The sequence below is a fragment of the Copadichromis virginalis genome, linkage group LG8, assembly GCF_057382275.1.
Source record: "Copadichromis virginalis isolate Kocher_CV1m ecotype Utaka linkage group LG8, C_Virginalis_male_GT1.1, whole genome shotgun sequence".
NCBI classification, from domain to species: domain Eukaryota; kingdom Metazoa; phylum Chordata; class Actinopteri; order Cichliformes; family Cichlidae; genus Copadichromis; species Copadichromis virginalis.
In genome coordinates this window covers 20,894,292-20,910,978 of record NC_140625.1, presented here as the reverse complement: position 1 = coordinate 20,910,978, position 16,687 = coordinate 20,894,292, and the positions used below count along the sequence as shown (strand labels likewise).

General features: G+C 40.1%; 1 protein-coding gene across 4 annotated transcripts in view; it reads left to right on the top strand.

Annotated features, from left to right (window-relative positions):
* The window catches only part of pald1a (phosphatase domain containing paladin 1a), a 58,351-nt gene extending 41,885 nt beyond the window's left edge, over positions 1-16,466 (top strand). For all 4 annotated transcript variants that reach the window (XM_085466467.1, XM_085466468.1, XM_085466466.1 and 1 more), the window contains exons 19-20: positions 1,757-1,912; positions 14,670-16,466. In XM_085466467.1, the coding sequence (XP_085322593.1) occupies positions 1,757-1,912; positions 14,670-14,819 (306 nt within the window). In that variant the 3' untranslated portion in view covers positions 14,820-16,466. The remainder of the gene's footprint in view (positions 1-1,756; positions 1,913-14,669) is intronic.
* Positions 16,467-16,687: the final 221 nt, after the last annotated feature.

Below are 16,687 nucleotides of genomic sequence, written 5' to 3'. Positions count from 1 at the left end.
AGTCAACTGTGAGGCCATTTGTCCGATGGGAACTTGGATGTAACTGAGTCATACAACAGTACAGTGATCCCAAGCACAGCAGCAATTCTCTAGAAGAATGGCTGAAGAAAACAACCCCCTCCACAACTAATAGTGCAAACCCTAGTTAGTTAATCTGTACTGTGTCCTGACATTTGTATCCCACTGAAGTTTTTTATACTGCAGGAGAGGGTTAAATGTGCATCGTTCAACACGACTATTATAATTTTTGACAGCTGGTTCTTTGTTTACCAAGCAGATAGCTGAAATCCGCGAATGCTTGAGACCCCCTCTGAAAACGCTTATAAATGCCTATTCTAACAGTTCAAAACCAAATATATCTTAAACTATCATTCTAAACACTTAAATATAATTTCAAAGTCATCTTACAACATTACCCTTAAAAATATACATCTTACAGCTATGCACGAACACTCCTATAATGGTGGAAGCTAACCTGAAAACCTTTAGGAGTTGACTGTGGTCCTGCTTCTTCTTCTTTGGCAGAAAGCCTTAGAAATCTGCTTCCTGTACATCGCTGTTGAAAACTGCTGGTATAATTTTCATGGCTTCTTGAAGACGATGTAAAAATTGGCGAAGAGACAAATTTTCCGTGAATAATTTGGAGTTACGTTCCACAGAAAAAATTGAATAGGCAAATCCGCAAATACCTAACCATGAACAGGCGGGCCTTGGCCATATATGACGTATTATTTGTCAACACTTCACCAAAGCTGGACTTCTAGGACTAGAGTTACTTTAACTAAAGGCTTAAAATTTACTTAGTTAATTTTAGAAGTTAAAAATTACCCTTTGGAATACTGATATGAACCCCTTATCCATTATGATAATCTGCTTTTGCTTTGCCTTCATATTAATGTCAGCCTTAATCTGCACTCACTAACCTCTATTACATTTTGTGCACGTATTTTTCTCACAAATCCTTCATTTGAGATTTGATAATTGTGGGAGTGAGGAAACGCCACTCTTCCCTGTGATCCGCAGGCTGCAACCTGACATTTAATTCCATTTGTGATTAAATTAGGGAAGCTGAACACTGTGATATGACAGCTTGCCACTTTTCAGAACAAATTATATGAAACCCACAAAGAATTGAAGATATTAAATGTCTGGCATTTAAAACCTTTGGACAGTTTTCTAGCAACATGTATCTGCTATTTTAGGCATGACACTATTTGAGACCTATTTTATTTTTAAAATGTAAAACTGCAAAAGTTCAAATTGGACTAAATTATTGTGTAGGGATGTTGTGCCCGTTGCAACAAGATTAGAAAACTGTTGATAACTAATCTTCACAAATGTTATGCTGCTGTCGATGCAGTTTAGAGGATATACACTCTATCGGTGAAAGTGATAACTTGATGGAGTTTGTGACTAAACAACGGTGTGTTATGCAGAACTGAAGTTTGTGAGCAGGGATGATAATGAATCAGAAAAAGTTACACAAGAAATCACTCTGCTGTTCTTATCATGTTTTCTGTCATTGTCTTCTGTAGTTCGGTAAAATTTTGTAAATATTTCCATTAAAGATGTTCCTTCAGTGATTTGAACACTGTGCCTCCATCAAGGCAGATTTGATGGCAAGAATGCTCAATATTATACAATACAATCTAAAAATGGATGCTGTTTACGACAGTTTCTTCCACATTGGTAAAATGTCATGTCCTTTGCTCACTTACCCTAATATGCTTTTGTTTACTCTTTTTTTTTTCTTTAGATCAAAAGTGGTAAGACAGAGAAGGAGTGTCAGCAGCTTCTCCTGAAAAGCCTGCAGTATCTGGAGCGCTACATTTACCTCATCCTCTTCAACACATACCTGCATCTAGAGAAGAAGGACTCGTGGCAGCGCTCTTTCACACTTTGGATGGAACAGGTACAAGATTTCTGCCCTGCTTTTACTGTCTCCTCGTCTATACATAAGCATTTTATATACATGAGATTGGATTCGTTTTAGGTCCATCAATGGATTAAAAGGTTTGGTGAGTGAGATGCAAGGAAAAAAAGATTTGTTTGTTTCATGGTTTCCTTCATTCAACAATCAACTGCATTTAAAAACAGTCAGAATATCAGAAGCATTAGTTTGTGAATCTGCTAATGCTAATATCCCACTAAGGAAAACAGTGGTTAGAGCACGATTAATATTGTTCTAACAGAGAACCAGTGACCTTGCGATCTTGTCATTTTTGACATCATTGCTTTGAAGACAGGGACCACTTACAGTCAGTCAGTTGTTGTCTTCTCAGCAAATTTTGTGCGTCAAGATGGGGATAAAACCATAGCAGACTGATAGCAATCAGTCTGCTATCAGTCTGCGATCAGTTTGAGATTGAATGGGGTCAAGTTAGAAATTGCATGCAATCTATTTGTGATAATATAGGTGCAAACTGACTCAGATTGACTGCATTTTGTTGGCAATATGTCTGCGTTTATAAATAAATGGCAGTCATTTGGAAGACTTCTCCAATCTTTGTGAGCGTAATTGCAGTCGGACTGCAGTTTTTTGGAGAGAGGTTGGCTCCTACCAAGTGACTTGTGAAATCGCCTAATGATTGAAAGTGGTCACTCAGAGGCTATGGATGCTGCATGCGTACCCCTCTTGGCAACCAGCTTTCCCAGAAACTACCTGAAATCAATTACTGAATGCAAAAAAAAAAGTCAATTTGATGACGAGGCAACCACTAATTTTTCCTAGTCACAAGGAGATTACCATTCTGTTCTTAGTCTAGTATAATTGAGCCATTACTGTATTAGTCTGGCAGTGCCTTCAAACATGCAGGTTTTCAAGTCTAATATGCACCTTAGCATTGTTGGTATATAACGCAGTAACATGCAAATGACATTTATCATTAGCCTAATATAGAAAAAGCAGGAAACAGGAAATCAGTAACAGATGTTTTTTTCTGCATGCTCCATTTTTGCACATTGTAAGCTTGTTACCACAGATTCATAATAGTTTTCCTCCAGGAATTTACAAGCTGGTTCTGATTCCTTTGAGGCCTGATTCTTGACACACTCAACCTCATATTGTCTCAGCTCTGTGCTTTTGTTGTCACATTAATCGTTTAGCCAGCTGTGCCTCTACAGTAAAAGTCGAGAATTTATGTGCATTCCAAGCAAACGAGTAGTCTGTAAGTGTTACACAAAACACACACACAGCAATTAAAATTTATTTTGCAATATGTTAAAATCACATAACAGGAAAAGCAAAAACGGACTAAGCAATTTTACTGTGATCAGCCCACGGGTGGAGGATTTTAAATATAAAGGAACATTGTGTTTAATTTATAATTTTCCTGCATTCGGTTTTAATTAAAGATGTTAGATGTCTTGTTTTTTGCCCGCCTTTTCACTAAGCTCTTCAAAAACCTGCAGCCTCCTTCCACGGAGCAGGCATCATTGTCAACGTCACAATATGTTGTGTCCTCAGGCTAAATCATGAAAGTTTAATGTCTAGAATCACCGTGTCAGAATGAAGTCGCTAAAACTTATGATCAAAAGCAATCAAACAAGCCTTGGTCATGTTTGGACATGATATGTTCGACATTGAGCTCAAAGGCTATTTCCCATTCTTCTTCATGAGGAGACAGTCTGGAGGTGGGCCCTGGAATGTTTAAAAATTGCTGAATGAAAATCTCTTCCTTCTTTGTCCTTCTTGGGGTGGATTAGACTCAAAGGAAAAACTGAGAATTCCAAAATAGACTGGAACAATCGTTGTGAAAACAATTGTCACAGAAATATGCGCGATCAATCGGGGCATATTCTTCCTGTTATGAATAGCAAATATATGTGGTGCATCAGGGTGACTCTAATGGCCCAGTTATGCCATGAGAAAATAGAGGCATACACACTAGGGATATGGAGATACTTCTGCAAAGCTGGCAACGGACACATTAATGCCATTAAAATATCATATAAAAATGATGTTTCTGTATTTTGATGTATAGCTAACCCTGTTGGTAATCGTTGATATTCCAAAAATACCTTCCAAAGTACCTGTTGAGTTGGAAAAATAATAAAAAAAACAATCATTTTGTGCTATTACTTTAAATGTCTACCATACTGAGGAAAATGCACCCTTCAGTTTATTGTATGTCCCAAAGAGCATTTTTCAGATTACAAAAAAGGGAAAAAAATATGAAGGCTTTCAGTTATTTTTTTAATTAAACTTTACCTTGCAGTGAGATTTGAGGCATTTTGTTTACTATTTAACAGAGAGTCCTCTGGAAGGTTTTCTTTAAATTCATTCTGAAGGGGCATTCACACATGTAGCAGTGTAGTGTGTAGCTACTGCGGGTCCCAATCCTGGATTAATGGGGAGGGTTGCATCAGGAAAGACATCCCATCTAAATTCTCCAGGTGAAGGAGGACACACTGAAGGTTGGTGTCACAAAAGTGAGTGCTAGGGATAACATAACTTGATCTGCTGTGGCGACCCCAAATGGGACCAGCTGACAGAAGAAGATCTTTTTTTAAGGATTTTTCTGTGCAGAGTTTGGATGTTTCACCGTGGCTTGTGGTTCTCTTTGGGTACTAGGGCTTCCTCCGCAGTCTGAAGACTGTCAGATGTATGAATGCGATGTTTTGTTTTTTTTTTGTTTTGTTTTTGCCTGTCCCGTTTGGCTCTTTTGCCATCAGAATTGTTGTCTAAAGGCAAAGAAAGATGCCCAACGGATTTACTTTACCAAATTGACCATCCCAGCCTTGCCGTAATGGTCCATTTGATTCACCTTTTATTGTTTATTTTATTTTCACTTACTGAATATGGGACAGACTTGACTGGGGGAAAGAAGGGGAGAAAGAAAGAGGGAAAGAGAAACAGCTGAGAAGAGGGACGGGGGAGAAGGGCAAAAACCAAAAACCAACAGAATGAGCAGAAAGAAAAAAAAAAGAAGAAAAAAAATGCATATATCAATCACCTGGGTCACCTGCTGAGAAAGAAAAAAGAAAACTAGCAGAAGAGAACAAGAGTAATAGAATAAACAACATCACAATGATATATGGGAATATGACAGTAAATACTAAATATTAAACATTATTGTGCAGCACATAAGATCAACAGAACACAGTGTGCTTTGAGGTAGGAGCCAAAAAGGGTGTAGTTTGTGGGTGTGATCACCCGTGTGTACACCTGTGAGCATGGACGCGCTTGTTTTTTTTAAAAGGTTCCTTCATGTAATGATCTGCTAGAGGGTGTGGGGGGGCCACAGCCCCGTCCTCCAGGGCATGAAGCAGGTATGGAGGAGATCAAAACTCCAGACATCCAGAGGCCCCCAGAACACAAGAGATCAAGGAAGACCAACAGAGGGGCAGCCGCGCCACTGTCTCAGTAAGAGCTGAGGAGAGTCCCAGATGAGGACTCACTCAGCAGCCGCGGAGCAGAAGCCAGGGGGAGTTGCAGTGACGCGCCCGTGAGCTCCGCCGGCAGCCAGCCGTGCCTGAGTGACCGAGCCCCAGGCCGAGAGGCCGGGGGCACCCCACCTCCGAAGTGGCCCGAGCGAGCCCCAGGCTCCAGGCCCCGATAAGCGGCCGCCAAGGAGTGAGCCGGTGTGTACCCGGACGCCCATCCCCGGACACAAAGAACCACCAACGCACCGATGTCTGAGGGAGTCCGCCACTGGCAGGGGAAGTGGTGGTAGGGGGAGATAGGCCTCCATACCTTGGAGGGCCTAAGATGTCCCCAGAGAGGTGGCGCCTGACACCCAACCTGACATATAGACACAGACATACAGGCACACACATATACAAACATCCATTCCCACCCTCATGCTCTCATATGCACTTACTCCACACTCAACCAACGTGGAGACAGACATAAAGAGACGCTGTACACACGATCACACTCCCCAAGCGTACTCTAAGCCCCGGGTCTAGGTACCCTTGCCCCTGGAGGGGGGGAACTGCACCCAGACCCAGGTGGTGTTACCCTTTTCCCTGCGGTGGGGGGAGGCAGACCGCCCCGACTCCGCAGCAGCAGGGAGGCCCCACACTCCAGACCGCAGTCGGACGGCCAACTCCTCCTCCTAGCCCCCCCGCTCCAGCAGGTCGCAGAGAATGGGGGTGAGAGAAGACTCCAAACCTCCCTCCACCCGCTCATTGTAGTGTTGATGCATGTGTGTTCTAAGGTGCATTTAAAACCCAGGAGGGCATGGAGCTACCTGCCAGAGAGCAGCAGGTAAGCGCATAGTCCCTCCTGCTGGCCCTCAATGTCTACGTGTATTTAACATTGAGAGGTGGGCAATGACGCCAGGGGTGGGGTGTACACCCTGATAAAATTGAGGCATGCGATGTTGAATGGTCATCTGTATCTCTGTGTTGGCTCTATGATAGACTGGTGACCTGTCCAGGGTTTACCCCACATTGCTATACATGACAGCAGTTATAGGCTCCTGCCCTCCTGCAACCCTCAACTGGATAAGCGATGAATGGGTTGTATTTTTATTGTCTTTTAACACCCCACTGACTTACAGTGGCAGCTTGTCCACAGAGGCTGTGAAGTCAAAAATAGTTGGGATGAGTTCCATGCAGATAATAAATGTTCTTATAAATTAATTTCAGATTAATAAAAGGATAACCCAGCGTCATCAGGATTTCTATTAAATTGACTTTTTGTCATAATTTATAACGTGGTTCAGTTTGTTAAAACACAACCTTAAAACCTAAGTGATAAGATGGCTGTGGGCCTGCCTGAGCAGAAAACCAAAAATGACTGAGCACATCTATTTAGATGAGCCAGTACAGTAAACTGTCACCTCTATGGGCAGTGGCCAGGTCTAGAAGGAAACAAGATAGGTATATCACAGCCATTTTTCAACTACACCTCTGCCATCAAATGAGCCACAGACTTTTGTTGAGGTCTGTCTGCTTTCACTAGAACATTCAAACCCCCTTTTTGACATTCTAAAATGTAAAGCATTGTCAAGATATAAAGATCAGATAAAATGAAAATTTGCGGGGCTGCATCAACAATGTAAATTTAGTACAATATATGTACTTGTTTTTCTTGTACATTTAAAAAGCCTACACATAGCTCCAGTATCTCCAAGATAATGTGAAAATCCTGGAGTACATGAAATCTCATGCTATAATGATTGATTTGTGTTGCGGAAAATAGTCATTTTTCAAAAAGACAGGCACTTTACGTACTGGGAACAGAGGAAAATATAAATAAAAGCCTGATAGTTCCACAGGGTTCTGTGCTACGACCAGTTCTATTTATATTATACACGCTTCATTAGGCACTTTTATTAGAAGGCATAGCATACATTTTCATTGCATAGCATACATCATTCATGCCGATGATACCCAGCTTTATCCAGCTGTGGAGTCATGTAACACACCAATTAGTTTAACTACAGGATGGTCTTAAAGACATAAAGACCTAGATGATCTCTAATTTCTTGCCTCTAAATTAGGATAAAACCGAGGTTACTCCCTGAGCCTGGTTCTACCAGAGGTTTCTTCCTGTTAAAAGGGAGTTTTACCTTCACACTGTGACCAAGTGGTTACTCGGCAGGGGTCGTCTGATTGTTGGTGTTTTCCTCTGTATTATTGTAAAGTCTTTACCTTACCAAATAAACCTTGACGTGACTGTTGTTGTGATCAAATTGAATTGAATTGTCACTGATATGAACAAATGGCACTTTTTCAGTTTTTATTATTTAATCCGTTTTAGATGTATTTTACTTTGTGTTGTTAACAGAAAGTGAGATTCTGTAATCACAAGTGAAAAACTACAGACTTGTGGCACGTTATTGATAATTAGCTGATAATTTGTTTGTTGCTAACTCATATCAGTGCTACATACAGTGCAGTGTTAATATGCGGATCACTCCACTGACACTCATCTTAAAGAAAGTTCTCTTTGCTGCTGCGCTTTTGGGAGCTGCTACTTCACATAAATCGAGTTTCCCTGATGACCAGAACTGACAGCATAATCAATGTGACAGTTCCTTTGCTTCATGTTAACAAATTACGCCAAACGGTGGATGATTTCTCTGCATTTTCAGCACTGACATACTCAGAAACTTTTTTGCATGTTTTTTCTTAGCCTTTCTCATTCTCCTACTTACATTTTATATGTATATTTACAGAAGCTGTGAGAAAGTATTATAATATGCAGATGTGGGATAACATTTGACAATGACTGTCGCAACACCAGACATAGTTTGAGTGACAGATGATATCTGGGAAGTGCAAGTATATCATTAAAATGAATGATGTCACTCCTTTATCACCCCATACATACAAAAGGCAGATATTGATTTAAACCTGTCAGACTCGGGCCTGAGCAGCATTTGGTATTAAGGTGGGAATTAGATGTCATCTTAAAGAGATCTTGAAGGACTTGAAGGCTTGAAGATATTGCAGTGATGTCAGCTACAGCTGTGACGGTAGTGACAAAGACATTCAAACATCCAAATATCTCAGTTTTTTCCTTTATCCTCTTTTTAAAGAATTATCTCAAAATATCAGTATTTCTGTCACCACCATCAGTATTGTGATGTGTTTACTAGCCTACTTGGAGCACAATCTGGCAGTAGCCCAGCCAATCGGCCCCAACCAACCTCGGGGCATAATCGTTAGCCTATCACCAGTGACCGTGGCAGGACCGTTAATGACAAACTGCAGTGCCACAGGCAGCAGTCGGGGGGTCATCACTATCGCTGGTCACGCTTTTGAAGCCATGGTTACACAACCTGTCAGCTCAGAGTGGTACATTCTGTCCTGCATCCTACATTGGCTGTATGTACGTGGGTATGTGTGTGGACTAATTTGATCTCTACAGCCACTAAAAGCAAGAGCACAGTGTTCCCAGTCATTCAGGGTAGCATCCTTTGCTTTTTATATATTTAATATATTTTGCCCTTTTGCTTTTGTCATAACTATATGTTCTGAAGATGAGGATGCTTTCACAATATAATATTACAACTACCCACTATTTCCACAGTTACACTTGTAGGCAGATTTTTCAAGGTACTTGGCAGAGAATTTATTCTGAGCTAGACTATTTCAGAGTTTTCTGTGACTTCATGTTAATCCAGACCGGCTCGATGATATTGAGATATAGGCATAACATTTGGTGCAGGACTCCATGTTCTTCTTCTAGCTAAAGATAGTTCTTTGTGACTCTCTGTGTCAGGATTTTCGGGTTTATTGTGATGCTGCTAAAGAAATTTGGGAGCGATCTGATGCCTCCGTGACATTTATGCATTGTGTGATGGATAAAAAACATAAACGTGCATATTTGTCAAAGTTTTTAAATAGATGTTGCTCACTGGAGAAGAGCCAGAGGTTAAATTGGCACATTGGGACAAATACTGTACTTCATTGGGCAATGGCCATGGCAGCGTATTGAGATGAGAGTGAAAACTTCAGATTAGATTTTGAAATTGAAATCTATGTTTGCTAATCAAAAGTGCGGGCCTTTACACAATAGCTCGACTTGTGTACAGTGCATACCGCAGATGCCTGCAGAAGTAGTACCCTATCAGTCACTCCAGCTGTTTTGATGTGTGGCACAGAGGCCTCCCTGTCCCCCCCTGCACCGGGCTGGTATGTGCAGCCTTTGAGATAGCCGGCTGTGGGAAAGACCTCCTCGCTGCCCTGCCCCCCACCGTTCCACAGCACCATTTGTGAGCTCTTCAATGAAACATGAAAGATATCTCACCAGCAGCTCTGCTTGCTGTCACCCAGGAAGCTTGTCGCCACACGCCAACAACTTCAAGGCCACTTTACAAACAGAGAGCACCAGAGGGAGGCATGATGCTACAGTTTAGCCTCAAATAACAAATCTGATTTAAATTGTTTGACTTTGAGTTTTTTTGTTTTGTTTTTGTACAGTGTGGAGGGGAACTTAATTTAGTTTTGTTACAGTAATGTCCCAGGAATCCATGAGAACGTTAAAGTTGTTCATTTTATTTATAGTTATAAAAGTCACTAAAAGTAAGAAGAGTTACTGTAATCCTCAAAATGATTTTTGTGTGGTAGCAAGTTGTCAGGGTATCACAACTTGTTTTCAAGCACTTTTGTGTCCAGGTGTACAGAGACTGAAAAGGATGTGATGAAAAGAAAACCGTCACAATGTCAGTGTGCAATGTTTTCTGAGATTGAAGAAGATAAATATTACATCTGGAATATCTGGAATTACTTATTGCAGAAGGGGATCGCTATTGTTTCACACTTGCATCTATTTCTTTAATTGCTATGACATAGACACTGTTATATGACCTCAGCTTTCAGTGACCTCCAGCCCTCTGCATTGCTTAATGTTGGTGGTGTGGGCAGGGAATTGTGTGAGCAGTACAAAAGGAAGAAAAAGTGCAGCAACACAGCCTTGATTTCCCCCTTTCCCTTGTTCTCCAGTGATCGTACATCAAGCGCTTCATTCATTCAATCTGCCGTCCTTCAGCATAATTAACAAGATGCCAAATTTGATTTCAGGGCAGTACTACTTCATTTTTCTTTTATCTTGCCACACTAGATTCTACGTTGACTTGTCGTCCTGTCTTTGGGTACAAAGTTACTTTACATTACAAATTATTTGTAATATTTGTATATAGTAATATTAATGAGCCTGACTGTTTTTTGGAGATGGTAAACTAAGCATCCCTACACTTGCTTAACTCCTTAGCCAAAAAACATAACTTCTTCAAGGTACTGGGTCTACCCTGATTTACTTTTTCAGTGACTACCCACATCTTGTGGCTATAGATGATGATAGGAACGTGGTCATGTATTAACCTCTTCAGATTAGAGAGTCAGTTTTAAAAGTACCGAGTGTGTCAGAATCGGACTTTATTAAAGCGGTGCTTAGCACTGTTTCCTCACAGCAAGAGGGCCCTGGGCTCAAGTATAGTCTGGGGTCTTTTTCGGTTTAGGTTCCATGTCTGTGTTCCACATGTCTGGGGGTTCTTTCCTGGTACTCTGGCTTTCTCCCACATTCTTAGCAACACACATGGCGTTTGGTTAATTGGTGATTCTATATCTACTGTAGGTGTGAATAGTTGTCTGTCTTTATGTGTGAGTACTGTGAAAGTTTAAAGCCTGTCCAGGGTGTACCCCTCCTCTTGCCCCATGACAGCTGGGATAAGCCTCGCCCTCCCCCACAACCCTGCACTGGATAAGCAGAAGAAAACAGACAGATGGATTTTGCTGTAAGAGTTTTGTAAGTGGATTCTTTTTTGTTTGCCACATTGAAATTCCTTCTGCTGCAACAGCTGAATTAGTCTGACTGCAGCTGGCATCCACTGTGAAGTCACACGCTTTACTGGATTTATCTTTTTTTTGTAAAACAAGAGAATAATGAAGAAAACTGGATCAACACCAACAGCTTTGACTCCACAAAGACCGTATGCAGTCACTGTCATCCCCCTGATATGCTCTTTTGGGCCTCCCTAAGTTGACGTTTTGTATTTTCTGATGTTTCATACATTACTTATTTAGACAGGCAGGCTCTGGGGTGGATGAGTCAGGCTATGCATGTTAACAGCACAAATCCAGAGATTCATGTGGGCGTCAAATCGACTGACTAATGGTTCCGCTGCACTAAGTCAGTTTCTCCTATCAAAATACTCGTGCAGCTTTTGAACTGTTAGCTGTCCACGAACTCATAGCACACAAACATTAGAGGTACATGACTGCATGAGCTAGTTATTAAAAAGCTGTATTAAGACGGGACAATAGAGGCTACGTGATCACTCATTTCCAACTTAAAGAACCAAGCCAGTGCCGACTGCACAAAAGCAGAAGTTATGTGATATGTATTTAAGGTTTGAATTTTGCATTGTAAGCAAGTAGATAATCCAGACCACACTTTGTGGTGCACGTGTTTATTTCTGCACAAAGCTGGCCGGCTAAGCTGTAATCACTGTTAGTGAAAGGGATATCTTGATACTATTATTCCTCTTCATTGTTCCCATATGTCTTCTTCAGCATTTACCTGACAGCCTACTTTTAAAAGGGTTTCCAGCAGCACGTACGTACAGGATTCCCTCGTAGCCCTGAGAATATGACCACAATTATATTGCTCATTTTTGTTTAGTATGCAAATTTGCTCCCTCAAACACTGTCCTTATTTACCCTGATGTTCAAAAAGTTTCTCTCTCTCTCTACTCCAAAATTTGCAGCTTCCTTGACTGCCTCAGGAGAAAAAGGGAGAGGTTAAATTGGCAATGCGTTTTAGGCCACGTTACTTCCACTGAGTCATTCCCTGGATGTCCTTTAGGGCTATATAGACCAGATTTAGGTTCAGCTGAGTCCTGTATCGATTTCAGTCTCAGCCTGCATAATGGAAGAGATGACTCTGAATGCTTTTGTGCCTTTCAAGGAATCCAGCACAATTTTTCTTTATTACTATTTTTTTTTTTTACATGTGGGAATTGAACTTCACAGTCCAGTGCATTGCACTGAGGCTTCTCCTTCAAAGTAAAATGGGCAAACTGGGGCACTCGTCATAGGGCAGTTAAAGGCTTTTGCAGGGAAGTCGGCTTTGACTGGGTTTTGTTTTTATTTGTTTATGTTGCTTACCTTTATGGCCAGATGTTTCTGGTTGTCTTTGGTGTTTCCCATCAGTCGTAGCAGACCGTGAGTCAGTATGACCTACTGCTTAACACCGAACTCTCAGGAGGCAGATATGTTCTCATTCATTCAGGAAAGATTCAGACAAAGTCCACTGAGCATATACTCTTCCCGTGGTGCTGTTCCATTACAGCAGGGATTTGGGTACTTATAAGTGAGGTAATTGGTGTAAATTAAGTAAAGCATTGCACTCAATTAGGCTCACATAAATATTGGACTGCTTTTGCTGTTGACTTCATTCACACAAACACTGTTGGTGGTGACCTGACATGCGAGTTATTGGCTTTAAAAATTTCAAGAAAATCTCCCGCTAACGGACTCTGAAAAAACACCTAGTGCAAACTTCCATTATTTCTGTGAGTTTTAAGCATGGCTGCTATTTATAGAGCCCTACCTGGAAGCCTTGTTCTGACCACTTGCATGTGAACTGTGCAATTTCATGAGTTCAGGAAGAAAATATTGACTTTGTGTCAAACTTACCAGAGCTTCATTTCGTGACTCATTTTGTAATGAGTTACAAACGAAACACGTAATACATAGCACTTCAAGCGTGGAGGAAGAACATCATTTTCTTTCTTTCTTTCTTTCTTTTTTTTGGATAGGGCTGAGATTCTGTGAATTCGTCACTCAAAGTCAGATTTTTACCGTGATGTTAACTGTAATGCCCTGAGGGAGCGTGTCCTTTAGAAACCATGTGAAATGTGGTGTGTGCCTTTGTGCCATTGTGCTTCAGCAGACCGAGGAGGCAGGAGTGTTTTTTTTTTTTTTGTGACATCTAGACAATCTTTTTATGCCACCACCTTTACTGCCCAGATTGGGCTCTCTGTGACTTTGTCCTCTTACCCCAAAATGAAATTCAAGTTGGCAGTGGGGTCACGCTTTTGCAAAGGAAATGAGACCACAAGTGTTCATATTATCTAAAAATGGCCTTGAAAGAGGTAAAGTTTTTGATTTTTATGATTGTGGAAACTTTGAGATGACTGATGTGGACAGAAAGCATAAGGGGTGACTCACTGTTGTTATGATGATTTGAAAAATCGCCCTATTCTTTGAGCCACCATCACTGCTTCAGCCTGACTAGAACATGCGTGGGCATACTCAGGTCTACAGGTACAAATGCTACTTGCACTTATTAAAAAAATAAATACAAGCTATTTATATTGACTTCAATAGCAATTCTTTTTTTTATTTTTTATTTTTTACAAACTATTTGAAGTTTAATGCAATAAATGTGGGGCTAATTAACTATATCCGAGGAAGACTCTTAAATGAATAACTAGTTGTACTCAGTGCCACATGCAATTTTGTATATATTTACATTTTTATATTAAGCTTAAAGTAATTAAAATGATTTACATTTTAAACATCTGGAAGCTCGTTTTGGCTGCTCACTTATTTGCATGGGGTTGCCAAATGAGATGATCTGAGTATTTGAGACTGAAGAGGATGGATGATATGTTATAATATAACTCTTAAAAAGTCAATTCTGCTTCTCTAAAAGGGTACTTTCGTTACTTTCAGTAGTATTGTAACTGTAAAAAATGCTGGAATTAAAGGAGCAGAGCCTGCTATGTTCTGGGAAAAATGCTTGTTCCTACATTTCCCACAATCCAAAGTCAGTAATTCTCAATAATTTCATTAAACGCTTTATTTCCTAGTAAAAGTCCTTGATGACCTTGATGTCATCGTAATGTCATCAGGATTTTTTAAAGCTCCCTCCAGAACCAATGAGGACACTATTCAGCTGATTTTACAGGCTGATTTGGTTTCCGCTTAATTTTTTTTTTTATTGCTCTGATTATGCCTGAAAATAAGTACGGTCTTAATATTTTTACCCAAGTGACACAACCGAATTCTTTTTCAGCCACTTCTCCAAACCCGGAGTTGAGCCCTGGTCTTTCATTATAACAGCTGCGCATCTAGCAGCCATCAGAAACCATGCTGAAAAAGTGGAAGTCCATGTGTTTGTGTGGTCACAAAGGACAAGAAGAGAAAAAAAAATCTTGGCACGCCATATCGCCTGTTCATTAATATTTTGTGCGTTTCTGTGGTAGGTGGCTGCCAGAGCCGGAGTTTATGACATCCTCAACCAGCTGGGCTTCTCTGAGTTTGAAAACCCGAGGGACACGCCACTGGCCAGGCTGCGCTGCCGCTGGCAACAGCAAAACATTCTGTCACTTCCTTTCCGCGGGGAGTTCATCTGAGAGGGGATCACTGTGAATACGCCAAAACAGTACTGTGCTTTTCAGAATAAAAGACATTTCCAATAACATAGTTATGCCTTCTGTATTTACCCTTATTTTCTGTATATCTTCACAACACCTGTTGTTTAATGTTACTGCTTTTTTCCTTTTTTTCTCACTTGTGATGTTAACAGTTTTTAGCTTTAAATCTCAGCAAGATTCTGCTTCTGTATTGGAAGTTGTGCCTTTACATCAGTGAATTTATTAATGTACTAATTTGTACATGTTTAGGTTATTTTTTTTCTTAAAATCCCAGTAAAATTATGCTCACTTGCGACAGCTCTTTGAAACTTCAGCTGGAACTAGAGTTAAATGTTGTTATGGAGGAGGAGATCAGAAAATTCTAACAATTTATGTCACTGTGCATCTGTTCCACTTTTTCAGAAGAGTCCCTATGTACATATGGAAGCTGTCAGTATTTAAATAACTGTGCTGTTGAGTTTTCCAAACGTTATTTGATAAGAGGATTTTGAGCGTTGCAAAGATGCTAAAATATGACAGCACTTATATGTTCCTCTGTTGTACCTGATTTTAGTTTTTTTGTTTTTTTACGTTTGATTATATCTGTCATGATACAGGTACTAACATTTTTATGTGTTACATTTGACTTTGAAGCGCTCTGTGTTTTTTTTTGTTTTTAAACTTTGTTTAAAGCTGTAAAATTACTTCTGTCATGTGATGTGATTCTGCATTCTTCCTTCTTGTCAAAACATGGTCCACATACATATTACCAATAATGCAAATCCGCCTTCCTACACAGCCTCAAGCTGCTCACCTGCAACTTGATGCAATAGAAGTCCGCAAAGCTTTAAAGCACCTTTGATGTGTACATTTGGAGGCGTTACTTTTATACCACCTTGGCTTGGGGAGCTTAAATTTATGGATGGAAACAGCATCTGCAGATATTTGATGTGACTTGGATTTTTTTTTTTTTTAAATACACTTAGTGTTTATTGATGTGGATAAATACACCATTCCATAACTGCAGCTGATGTTCATTTCTTCAGTGGAGGGAAACAGCTGCATGATTCACTGTTTAGAACAAGAGTTTAAAGTTGCATTGTCTTTCAAACATTTACATCATTGTTTTCTCTGAATGCATGACAACACCAGATCTGTAGAGTAACTTTAACCCTGCAGGATTTCTTTAAAGTCTTGACATGTTCTTTGTTTGAGCATGTTACCGCTATATTTTGAATCCTGCCTTAAAACCAGAAAGATAAGCAAAAATCAAAGGATCAAAAATTATCAATCGTTCCTCCAGATACCTGTCATTCTTGTTTGTTTCAGTGTGGCATTGCATAATGAAAGTGCACCCTTCAAGTTATCAAAAACATTGCAGTGATTGAAAATGGGAAGAAATTTAAAATACACAGTTTGTGTTGGAACATCTAATACCCATCTTTGTGATTCTTGATTAAACGCACAAATGTGGAGGTTGTATACTAAGAGATCCTGATATCTTAGCTAGGCTTTTAATTTAATTGTTTTTTTTTTCTCTTTTTTAACAGGCGCTCTTCACAGAGTAAATGTCTTTTATTTGCTGTATGTACCAATTATTTTCTTGTTTGGAAGCTAAAATAAATATTTCAGATAGATCTAACAGAGTTTCTGCTTTTGATATCTTTTTTTTTTTACATGGAGAAAACTAAAACTTATCCATCTGCACCAAGGATTCGGATTTTTGTGTGTAGGAGGGTTTTATGATTTTATTTTGCACACTACTGTCCTCTGTGCCTTGTTTTATTGAAGCTTCTGAAGTCTCCTGCAATGGAGCCAAATGATTGTCTTCCCTCCTCGGTTTCCTTTCTTTTTTCCGCCTTATCTCA